Raw genomic sequence first — 11886 nt, 5'->3', positions numbered from 1 at the left:
ACGTATCACACGAACAGAAATACAAAATAAGATTTTTCTCAATTTAATAAAAAACGTGTTCTAAGTTAAAAAGAATCTGCTTTAAATTGTAATAATGTCCCAACTGCTTGGTTCAATACATCAACACAGGACTTAGGCTTATCTCTTTAAGCGAAATTTCACCTAGAGAAGTATTTTTTTTCTGTGCCTGTGCACACATGTGTAAGTACCAGAGCTACTCCTGCTGGTAAGACATCTCTCCCTGCCTCTGACTTTCTCCTGCAGTTCAGAGCTAACCTGAGCTGCAGGCTCTTGCAGCGAGATTTTTTTCATTTTATTTTTCTGTAAGTGCTATGCACATCTGTTATGCTGTCCAAATAATAACCATGCAGGTAAGCTGGCTTCCAGATATAGCTGACCTGGATAAGCTGACAGGAAATCACTTCCTCTCCAGAAACAGCATACATTTTTGGGCTTATTTTAGCACCAGTAGGTTTATTGCCCATTTCTTTTGTTGTTCTGTATTTGGAGAAAAACAAAACATTGGAGATGAGGCATACGTCATTGCACAGCTTTAGACTTTCATTCCTAATCAAACGCTACAGACCTTTTGGAAATGATCTGAAGAGAGACCTGCACTAATTAGATGGCATCTCCCAGCTAGGGAACTCATCATCAAAACTCAGATCAGAAAAAAGTTCTTCTTCAAGGTCAAACTGTTCCAAGGGCAATTCATTGACCTGGGGAGAGAAATCCAAGAGTAAATTTCTTTCTCTACGAATTTTTGCTTCTTCTGTCTGCACCTAGAAACACAGTGTATTTTTACCATGTATAAAAGATGGCCTCCATAGAATTTACAAATTCAGGAACATTTCTGTTTTGGAAATACTGAGCAGCATCACAAGAAAATGAACCAAAAAGGACACCCAGAAGCTCTCCTCCCAAGCAAGTCCTTCCAAATTCCTGTCTGTACGCTAGCCTCATCAGCCTGGTAGGTGCCTTGCAGAGAGAGAGATGAATTAACTCCCCCACACCACCACCAGGGAAGTGAGGTGGCTGCGGAAGTGAGGGATGACTCTTGTTCAAACAGGGGTTAGGGAAGCAGCAGGTTTTCTCTGCGCACTTCTTTTATGGTCACTGCATGTTAGGACATTTCTCTGTGGGTTTAAAAGAAGTCAGATAGAAGAGGCAGTACAGAGGAAAATACAGAGAGAGAACAAAATTACAGAAATTTAATCATCTCAACTGAAAAAACAAATGGGGTAGATGTTAGTTACTTCACACACAAAAATACCTCATATTTTAGTTACTTTTCAGTAAGAAAGGAAGACAGTTCTGCCTGTGGACACTAGGTGACTCAGTGTCATCAAATGGAGCAATGTGTCACAAGGCTACTTAGACACTTCCTTCATGCAAACTGCAGGAGTTTGACACTATGCTGTGTGTGTTGCTGATGCATCATATGAGACTGATGCTTGCTTCAAAAGAGCACCAACCATCCCTGGTAAATAGCATTTTTCAAATGAAGGGAGATAAAAATCTGCTCAGGACTGGTTGTATGAAAAAGCTGGCATTCAGAACTCATCTCACTGTGCATGATTATAAGAGTTTTACTGTTGTACCTGGGTATTTTTGTTTGGTGCATGCTAACAGATCCCACAATTACCTGCAAGGATTTCACCAAAGCTTTTACTGATCTTTGCCTGGGGTAAAGGTAGGTTCACAAAGCAGATTTCTAGATGGGCAGTTTTATTTATTAAAGAACTTATTAAAAAATCATTTGATCTAACCTACTGTAACTTTACTGGGATTTTCACTTTCACAGATTCTATGAAAAGCAGGCTTTTGCACTGTCATGTGTCAGACCTATCAACCTGCACTTTAACGGTCCTGTAGCCTAACTGCTCGCTTTCCTGCTCCAACAGGGGGACTGGACTAGATGATCTTTCAAGATCCCTCCAATCCCTAACATTCTGTGACAATATGATTCCCGTGATGTCTAAAATATACATGCATTTCTATACAGAGTTGCCCAGGAAAGTAAGAGTTTTAAAACCTTAGTGTGCTGTACAATTCCCAGATGTGATTACTTTCTGAAATTTGAACGAGGTAATTGCATAAAAAGAGGATGTGAACGGTTGTAATAGTTGATAGCTGTATCTCTGATCTCTAGATGTACCATACAGATACTATGCAAAAGCTAAACATCTGCTGGTCTTACCTGAACAAGCCCCTTCAGTTCCTCTTCTGTTAAGGAGTCTGTGGGCTCCTCTTGAGTGTGGTTGTACTCCACAGCCACTTTACCGTTCTCTGAAACAAGCACACAAAATAAACAGCCAGAGATATGCTTAGTGTGCGTAATGACAATAAACCTACCCTCAGCTCCAAATGGGACAATTCTACTTCATAATGCTTTCCGAGTGGTTGGCTGGTCTGAATGAGTGTGTAAGGAACAGGTCATTTTATTGTCCCTTAGCATAATGTGGGGCTCTAATTTATTTTCTTAAGTAATATAACCATTTTACTTTGAAAAATTAATCTCTCAGTAATGGTTTAAGAAGTGCTTGTGGGCTGCAGCATTACTACAGATGTGGACAGAGCTTCTGATTCCTGCTGCCATGCCTGGACTCAGAAATAAAGGGTTTGATCTTCTTTCTACTGTCAAGCAAGCTTCAGTGTAAGCAGGATTGGGCGGTGCCACTTCCAGGAGTGCTGCAGTTCTGAGAGTTGAGGAAGGAAAGAGCTGAAGGGTTTGTCACGTTAATTATGAGGTACAGAGGAAAAGAGCGCTAGTTACTGCATTGTGTAATGCTGTGTGGATCTGCAGAACTGCTTCTTTCTCTGGCTTGCCTGCCTGTCTACTCTGCAAAAAACGGAAAGGCTCTGACTAAATGGAGTGGAAACTGAAAGTAAGGAAGCAGAAATCTGTGGAGAAGATGGAGCATGTTAATTACCGGTCTCTGTGTATGTGATGGACTGGAAGGCAGGAAGCACTGCAAAACACCTAAATACAGAGACTCGCCTTTCTAAGGAATACCTTAAAGAATCCAGGGGAGGAAGCTGGCAGATTATTTAAATCCTGCTGAATTCAACAGAATTTAAGTTCCTGCTCAAATGGTTTGCTGTATCAGTACCACAGCACGAGATGGTGTTTACTGACAAAGTCCCCTCTCTGTGAAGTGAGGATAGTGGCACTGACCTGATTACATGAGAGTCTGTCCTGAAGTTGAATGCATTACAGACTAAAGTACTCAGATACCACATAAACAGGTGTTATCTAAAAGCTCAGAAAGCACAAGACCTGGAATCCAGAAGCAGCAGATCTAGCAGTTTCTGTATAGGCACAGAGCCAGCTTCTATAATTAAAAAAACTCAAAGGAGATAGCAGGCCCAAAGATGCAGCACTGAACACAACAGTGGGGCAGGGACCATTGATAGCACCTGACTGGCTTGGAACCAGGTCAGGAGTGTGCAAAGCTCTGCAATTCAGTTCACATTACCCCTGGAACTAGAAATTCTTCACATCGCCATTCACCATGCACACGTACTGTGCTAATAAGCTCTACCTTAAACCCTGGCTTAAGTATAAAACCAGGGTTTACACTTCAAGCATTTGCATTTTTTTGAAACAGTTTCAGTGTCTTTATCATAAAAAAATCCAGCTCCTTGCCAGGTTTTCCTTTCACTCACATAGCTTATATGGTGAAACTACTCAGTGTTACATCAGCGAAGATCACAACACAAGTTTGATCCTTTCTGAGACCCTCCATACAGTGAATCCTGAGAATTCATGTCAATTATCACGGAAGTCATATCGTTAGTTTAAGCATCCCAGTGTTTAATACAAAAATAGGCCTTACCTAAAACTACGAGGAGTATCTTCTGAAAGGCGCTAGACAAAGCTTTCCCAACTGCGAGTTTCTGAACTCTTCTTGTAGCTGTGACAAACTCAAGAGGATCTATACCAAACAAACAGCATGTTATTAAGATGATAATCTGCATATGAAGCACACCAGCTGTATTACAGTAGCATATGTAACGAAACACAGCTTTATGGATCTGGTAACAAAGCTGCTTTTATTTTGGGAGTTGTTGGCTGTGTGGCAGCACTTTCACAAAGCCTTCATGGGTCAACCCGAAGCAGCACACAGTCCTCAGCCCTGGGTCAGGATCCTGCCCAGGGCAGCTGGCAACGGGGAGCCCAGCTGGCATCAGAGCTGCATCACAGACACAAAATTTCTTAAGAATCATATGGTATGGTTACATCAGGAGTGATCGTGGTGGGGAATGAATAGCCTTACAGGTGAGAGGATGAGAACCTACAGGGGAGGTAAGTGTTCCTGGCATGACACAGGGAGGGAAGAGGCATGCTCAGGATCCCTTGCTGTACAGCACAGCAGTGCACAAGTCCCTGCACAGATCCTTGTCTCCAGCTAAATTCATATACTACGTCAGATCCTCAAACTGTGGAAACAAGATTGCTCAGTGTCTGTGAAAGGTGCTAGAAGAAACTTTCATCTGCATGCAAAACATACCTTCACCGTTTTCAATTTCTGCCTCGCTGAGGCCAACTCCTCTGGTGCGTACCCCATGGTTGGGCAGTGTCACTTCCACAGCACCCAGGTATTTCACAGATCGCTTCTGTAATGTCTTTCCCAGGTCCCCATTCTCATCATCAAAGCCAGATACATTCTGCAGCTGTTGGGAACACCACAAATGATTAGTTAAGATTAAATAGGAAGGGGTATTGTGACCACTTAGGCCTTTGCTTGCGTAGCACAGACCTTCCCTGCAGCGCGTGACTCCAAGGTAGCACATGGTGGAGGCAGAACAGGGATGCTTACTGTTTTGACCCTATTTTAGAAATGGCTCATAGTCCCCATCTTCTGGAGTCTCGGACAACTCACACACTTTCAGCACACGAAGACAAGCCCTGGCACTACTTTAATCACACTTAATCACACTTGCATGAAAACCTGATGCCCCCATTTGTATAAACAGAAGCTCAGCCAATGCCCTCACCCACAGCAACCTTTTCTCCCTAAGCTTTCAGAAAAAACGCAAAACCCAAACTGCAGCTCCTGTAGCTGTCTTCATTATTTGCTGATTTGAGGACAATTCTGTTTATTCTACCAACGGCTCTAATTCAGAATAGGGGATGGAAAGAGAAAGAGGGGAAAGATGGTGAATGAATATAAAGGGCCCCTTACTGTGATAATGCGACTGGACCAGCCATTAAAGCCAAGGTAGTGGTTGGCCAATTCCTGGCACTTGTTGCTGTTGAGAGCAAGGACTTGTTGCTGAAGTCCCTTCTGCTTGGTGCAAACACAAACCTGTCCAGGAAAGAGGAAACGTGGTTAGCAAGGCTTTGCTTTCAAGATTTCCACTGTGGACACATCATTGACGGCTCCAGGAGAGATATACATACATTACCTATTTCCTAACAGCACAAGTATATCTGATATGCATGAAATATTGGTTACCCAGGAACAGGGCGCGCAAACAGAGGGACGCTGGCATTTTACTCCTTAAGTGCTACCTGGGAGCCAGTGGCGGGTGATGCCACTACTGCAAGGCATGCAGCAAAAAGTTAGTCAACTTTTGATGAGAGGCACAGGGAACATCACTGAGATCAACAAATATTTCCTGTGATTCTACCCTACTGTTGGAAGTTGCAGTGCTGAGTGCTGCAAGTGGCTCATCTGCGGCCTCGCTTACCTTCAAGGGAGATTTCTGAAACAGCCTTTGCCCATTGCACGCACGCTGGGCTCTGCTGGCATCTCTGTCTGAGTAAAACTTGATGATGGCGTAATACCCAGGCCCTGCCACGGCAGCGTTTCTGTGTGCTCGCACGGAGTACAGCAGCCCAAATTTTGAAAACACTGAAAATAGGGAATGCTGAGGAAAAATGAGAAAAAAAGGGTCTTTTGAAGAACATCCACTGGTACTCCAGGGAACAAGCAACCCTGACAGAGACAGGACCACTCACAAGACCTAATTACCTAGAAAACGAGGAATGTTTCATTACTGTTCCTGCTGTATAATGGCAATGAACCCTGGAATGAGCAGCAAGACTGGAGATGAGGAGATGAGGCTTTCCCCATAAAAACAAGCTCAGCCTGACGGGACCCCTGACCCTGACGTCTCACGAACAGCATCTTCCAGCCTCTGACCCAGGAGGAGAGCAGACAGACGTGGTGTTTCCAGCCCCCCGAGTTATCCTCAGCCCTGACTGCTTCTTACCCTCTTCCATCCTGCTTTACGTGGCCACGCTGTTTTGCTGAAACTTTCAGTTAAACACTAGCACAATATTTTGCATGCTAAAGGGATTTTGTTTCAGCTCTTGGATGTTTTGGTCTCTTAGTTTTGCTTTGCAGACCACAGGGGCAAAAATCACCCTGCGGCAGCCTGCCACCCTCCCTGCGGTTGCCCTGAGTGCCTCAATGAAATTAAAATAGAATTTTAAAAAATAAAAAAGAAGGGAGGGGGGGTGGTGTTAAAAACTATATTAGCACACGGGGAAGGTGATGGGAGAAGTGGCCAACTGCTGATGGGGGGGACTGGGGCCTTAGGTCTGGGTAGGGAGAGGCCTCTACGGGGTCCTGGCCCCGCTCCCAAGCCTCGGGGGGGACCCAGGGGATCCCGACCCCGCTCCTCAGCCCCGGGGGGCCCCGTGGAAGTCCCGGCCTCGCTCCCCAGCCCCGGGGGGGTCCCGGTCCCGGTCCCGGCCCCGCGCCCCAGCCCCAGGCCCGGCCTCACCTCCAGGCCCGGCGCCGGCTCCAGCCCCCAGACCAGCAGCGTGTGGGCGCTCCCCGCGGGCACCCGGAACGCCAGCACCTCGGCCATGCCCGGAGCCCTCCCCGCCGCCCGGGGCCCGGCCCCCGGCCCGCCCCGTTCCCCGCCGCCTCCTCGGCCCTGCCCGCCCAGGCCGGGTGCGCGGGCCCGGCGGGTGCGTGTGTGGGTGTGGGTGTGGTACGGGGGAAAAGCGCCCCCAAATCCGCCCCCCGTCCCCCCAGGCAGGCAGACAGGCACAGCTCAGCGGTAGCGGGTTTATTCTCCTCGGGGCAGAGCGATTTTCGTGACGGGGGACGGGGCAGGCCCGCAGCGAGGGGCCGAGATGGAGGGCGGCCGTCCCGGCCTCAGATGGTGCAGTTGCTCTCTCCGAAGCGCCGGCACTTCATCACCTTCAGGTAGGTCTCCACCTTGTGCAGGTCCTTCTTGAAGCAGGAGAGCAGCCCGTAGTTCTTCAGCAGGGCGTCCTCGTTGCGCAGGTGGATGTCGAACTTGTCGTAGGTGGGCTTGAGGATCTGCGGGCCCCGCGGGCTCCGGTCCTCCAGCTCCTGCAGGAGGGAAAGGGCCGGGGCTGAGCTGGCACCGGGGGCTCTTAAAACTGGGGCAAGGAAGCAGGGTCTGGCCGTAGCCACTGGAGGGGAGGAGGTCATGAGAGGGGTCAGTAACGCTCTCTTTCCTCCCACTTTTCCAGGGACCAGAGCTTGAAGCCAGACCCAAGCCACGTGCAGCTGGAGCTGCAGTCCGCCTCTCCTCCTGCCCCGCTTTGCTCACCGGCTGGCTCGGTCAACAGAGCCGTTTTTGTTCAGTAAACAGGGTGGTAAAAGGGCTAAAGTGTGATCGTTGTCTGGTTTCTGTGTACTGCTTCCCATTGCCCAAGCTTATATCAAACGGAGAGCAAAACCTGGAAATGCTACAGACTGCAGTCAGGACAGAAGATCTCTGTTTACTCTCAGTGCCTGACTTTTGTAGTTATTTAGGTGCTGGATGATGAAATTCATTGTCCAGACTTACATCACATGGATACAGGTCTTGGGGCTCTAGCTGTGGTGATGCTGAGCAAATCTAAGATGGGATCCTGACAGACAATAAGTAATGTCATTTAAGATAACAAAGCCCAAAGTAACCGTTCTGAAGAAGAACATTCTCCAGCTGTCAGTTGTCTGCATGCTATGTTAATTTAAATGTAATATAAGAGAGAAACATCAGAGTATAGGCTTCCATCAGTACGCAGACTTATATGGGTTGTTTTTATAAAATGTCTCGAGTCTTGGAAGTCAGTATGCAGAACTCTGCAAAATTTGCTTCGCTTTAAAGTGTTTTATGGGGAGATAGGGCAAACATCAGGTTTAACAGCAGGTTTAACCAATGGAGTATTCTTTGGTGCTGGGTTTGTAAAGACTGAGTCTAGAGTGTTGTGATCTTCCTGGCCTGTGCTGCTATGAGTGGTTATGGCAGTGCTGTTAATGTCTGGTACAAGTTTTCTCACGCTCCCAGTGATAAATTGTGTGCAGTGGAGTGTTGTGGTGTGACTATGTTAAAGTAACCCAGTCCAAAGGATGCCAATGGTCTTTGGAGTGGAAAGTGGGGAGACTTCTCATGGTCTTTGGATCCTGTAGAAGACCCTGAGAGCTCAGTGCCCTGTGTCTAGGAGATCGCTGTTACTCCGTAATCGTGCTACCTGCTGCAACTTACCCTCATCAGAGCTTGGATCCCTTCTTCCAGGTCCTTTAGTTTTTCAAACACTCTGTCTGAGGTGCCAAAAACCAGATTGTTTGTGAACACCTTGCTTAGGTATTGCACTGGGGTCAACCAGGACTGGATGAGAACCAGTGAAAACCGAAGAAGCTCCATATCCTGAAATTAAAAGAGGGGGTCAAAGGTGTGCAGGTGAGGTGTTCTGTAATGTTACCTGTGTGTCTTGCTCCTTCTGAAACAGCCCAGAGGTGACATGGGTGTGCCACTGCTTCTGCAGCTTTGGCAAGTGTTAGACTGAGGAGCACCAGGCGTACAGACATACATCCTGTTCTGACAACAGTTACTCTCTTTGGGCTGGGGGCATGATTTATAGTCTAACCCAAAGGTGTCTTTCTTTTTGCATGCAGGTGTAAATAGTAAAAGGGGAGAGGAGTGATACCTCAGCAAGCACTGAAGTGCTCACAGATGGAAACCCTCTGTTCTTTAAAAGAGTTCTGCGCTTGCCCAGGGGAGACAACTTACTGATTTCTGCTGGGCATCATCCTTCCCTGTGGGAGCTGGGATGGTTTCTGAGTAACAGAATGCCTGGGAATTCTTGTTGGTGTGTCTCTGGTCCTCCGGAATATAGCTGCGTTCCTGTGGAGACATCCCAAATACACTCAGATCTGTTGGCCGTGTACTGGGAGAAGAGCGTTGACTCTTTGCTCAAGCTGTCCTGACAGGTTGCTCTTTTCAAGAAAGAAATGTGAGACATGAAGTGTGTCTCTACAGGACTGGCAGGTAGGAAGCTGGAAATCACATGTTGGCACAGTAGCTACTGGACCTCTAGGTCTTGCTTGCACTAAGCCAAAGTGCTGAGGTGAACACAGACCATATGGACTGCGTTCTCCTGAGGAGCAGATGACCCCCTTGGACAGCTCTGGCCAAAGCAGAAGCTGGATAGTTTCAAGTCAGTGCCGTAGGTTACTGTCACAGGAAAGTCTTGCAAAATGCCTGCTGCTCCCCACAGCTCCCAGGACTGGGTTTCTCTTTGAGGCAGCTGGCTCTGAGTGGTGGGTTTGGGTGTGGGAAGCTGTGGCCATGAGGAGGATCAGGGGTGGAGGCAGAGAGCTGTGAGGAGGAGACAGGCTGGTAGAGACCGGTTCTATCCCATTAAGACTGCTTTTTCCTCCTCAGGATCTGACAGAGGACACCAGTAGTTGAAATGTATCTGTTTCTAGAAAATTGGGCTGGGTGGGAAGCCGTGGTATGGTCCTGAAAACATCAGGTTAATGAGGAGATGCCCGGAGGCTGTGACACTTACGAACTCTTTGTACGTCTCTGCGGCCAGGAGGTGGAGGTGCTGAGCCCTCAGCACAGCGTTGGCAAACAGGTTGGAAAGGGGCATGGCTGGGAAGGTGGCAGCTTCTTGTGGCCACTGCAATCCCAGGGTGATCACGGTGATGACGAGAGGAGAAAACCACGACCCTGCAGCAAAGTGGAGAGGAGTGGTGTTAACTGTCCTTCAGTGAGGGTGGCACCTGCATATTACTTCCTGGCCTCTTCTGCCTATGCTAACCCTAAAGAATGGCTTGTTTGTGTTCATACATGATCTTAGCCCTCCAGTGAAACCCCATCCCCTTTTACTGGATGTGCCCTCGAGGCTTGTGCTGCTCCCAGTGTTTTTCTGCCTTAAGAATGATTGTTGCTCCATGAAAACCGCAGTGCGTCCCTGTGTCGTTCCTTAACACGCTCGTGTTTTTCAGTGGGTCTTGCCTTCATGAATGGAGTATGATGCACCTGTCACTGCATGAGCAAACGGGATGGTGAGTACCGGGGGAGGGACTGGGAATAGCTCACTGTAGCCTTGTTTTACACCGTGCTGCTGACATGAAACTGTCTGTCTGCCTTCACTAGGGTGAAAAGTGACTGCATTACCTGTGTTGTAACTGAAAACTTCTGCTCTCTGGCACACACCTGTAGAATCCAGTGATCCCTGACAAGCCTAAAGGCTATTAACCCCTGGCATCTAGCTCACGCAAGTGGTCTCTGTAAGTACAGATGGACACAAAGTTAATCTCAAACAAGCACCCTTCTGTGGAGGAATGCCCTGGAGCCTGTAGGACATGGACATAGGCATTAGACATCATCCTGATCCCCGTCTTAAGCCTTGAATGTGAGTTTTAATATCCCTGCCACTATTTATGTTAGTAATAACTATTCCTGCTCTGGCTTGCATGTCTTTTCTTCTCGTTCTCCAGCCTCTCCTTGCTCCTTGCCTTTAGCATTAAATGCCCCTTGCATTTGCATTATTAGCATAATGAATACCTGAGTCAATCCGTGGTTAAAAGTCACGCTGTTGGGAAAACTATTCTTTTTCCTTGATTTTTAAGTTGCCACATTTTAATTTAGGGTAGGCACTGAGCATATATGGGCCACAGTACCATCCTATCATAGTATCCCATCACCCAAAGCACATAATCAGACTCATAGAATCATTCAGGTTGGAAAAGACCACTAAGACCATCTAGTCCAACCTTTAACCTGATACTGACAAGTCCACCATGAAAACATACTACTAACTTCTACATCTACATGTTTCTTGAAGACCTCCAGGGACAGTGACTCAACCACTTCCCCGGGCAGACCCATTCCAATGCCACACAACCCTTTCAGTAAAGAAATTTCTTCTAATATCCAACCTAAACCTCCCCTGGCACAACTTGAGGCCATTTCCCCTCATCTTACCACTTGGTGCTTGGGAGAAGAGCCCAATCCCCACCTTGCTACAACCTCCTTTAAGGTAATTGTAGGGTGTGATAAGGTCTCTCCTGAGCCACCTTTTCTCCAAGCTAAACAACCCCAGCTCCCAGAGCTGCTCCTAATAAGACTTGTTCTCTAGACCCTTCACCAGCTTTGTTGCCCTTCTTTAGACACAATGCTGCCTGTAGCCACAATGTCAATCCTTGTAAACAGAAATAAAGAAGAGTACCTGGAGCCATTTCTGCCTGGAGAGTTGCTCAGATGTTGCTTGAAAGTGAATGTTTCTTCCTTTCATCTAGGCTGGTAATGGCAACTGTTGAGACACCCCTTATATAGTAGGGGGTCTGTTTAAAATGTATGTATGTGTTCATGATCACAACAACCTCTCTATATCTTCTCCATGCATAAATGCACGCGTGTTCGCAATGGTGCTACCTAATTGTAGTCATTTATACATAGATGGAAAGGTTGGGGAGGATGTTTGCCTGGGGATGAAATTAGTGCTGAATGATTTCTCCATATTCTGCTGTTTATTGCAAATAACGGTTTTATCATCATGGGAAGACCCACTCCAAATCAGATCAGTGCTTTTACATGGTGGAATTTCCCCACATAGGTAGAAAGTGCTCCTAATTTTCCTGCCTGCTCCAGGCAGGGTCTGGCCCACAGTTAACAGGG

The 11886-nt window shown here is 47.1% G+C and overlaps 2 protein-coding genes across 3 annotated transcripts; both read right to left on the bottom strand.

The window, feature by feature from the left end:
- Nucleotides 1–27: 27 nt before the first annotated feature.
- RDM1 (RAD52 motif containing 1) lies at nucleotides 28–6876 on the bottom strand. Of its 2 annotated transcripts, XM_048047794.2 has the most exons (8): nucleotides 6739–6876; nucleotides 5698–5877; nucleotides 5190–5312; nucleotides 4515–4677; nucleotides 3840–3938; nucleotides 2201–2289; nucleotides 587–719; nucleotides 28–498 (listed from the first exon to the last, which is right to left on the bottom strand). In XM_048047794.2, the coding sequence occupies exons 1-7, from the start codon at nucleotides 6823–6825 to the stop codon at nucleotides 618–620; spliced, it is 843 nt and encodes a 280-aa protein (XP_047903751.2). In that variant the 5' UTR covers nucleotides 6826–6876; the 3' UTR covers nucleotides 28–498; nucleotides 587–617. The 2 variants fall into 2 exon arrangements, with proteins under 2 accessions (XP_047903751.2, XP_047903750.2); XM_048047793.2 differs by having other exon boundaries at nucleotides 28–719.
- Nucleotides 6877–7014: 138 nt separating this feature from the next.
- GH1 (growth hormone 1) lies at nucleotides 7015–11586 on the bottom strand. The gene is made up of 5 exons (XM_048047796.2): nucleotides 11438–11586; nucleotides 9770–9933; nucleotides 8989–9102; nucleotides 8464–8625; nucleotides 7015–7319 (listed from the first exon to the last, which is right to left on the bottom strand). The coding sequence occupies exons 1-5, from the start codon at nucleotides 11445–11447 to the stop codon at nucleotides 7119–7121; spliced, it is 651 nt and encodes a 216-aa protein (XP_047903753.1). The 5' UTR covers nucleotides 11448–11586; the 3' UTR covers nucleotides 7015–7118.
- Nucleotides 11587–11886: the final 300 nt, after the last annotated feature.

Source organism: Anser cygnoides, chromosome 22 (genome assembly GCF_040182565.1).
Source record: "Anser cygnoides isolate HZ-2024a breed goose chromosome 22, Taihu_goose_T2T_genome, whole genome shotgun sequence".
In the NCBI taxonomy this organism is placed as follows: domain Eukaryota; kingdom Metazoa; phylum Chordata; class Aves; order Anseriformes; family Anatidae; genus Anser; species Anser cygnoides.
Note: the sequence above shows the minus strand (reverse complement) of the source record. Positions and strands in the feature narration are given on the sequence as shown.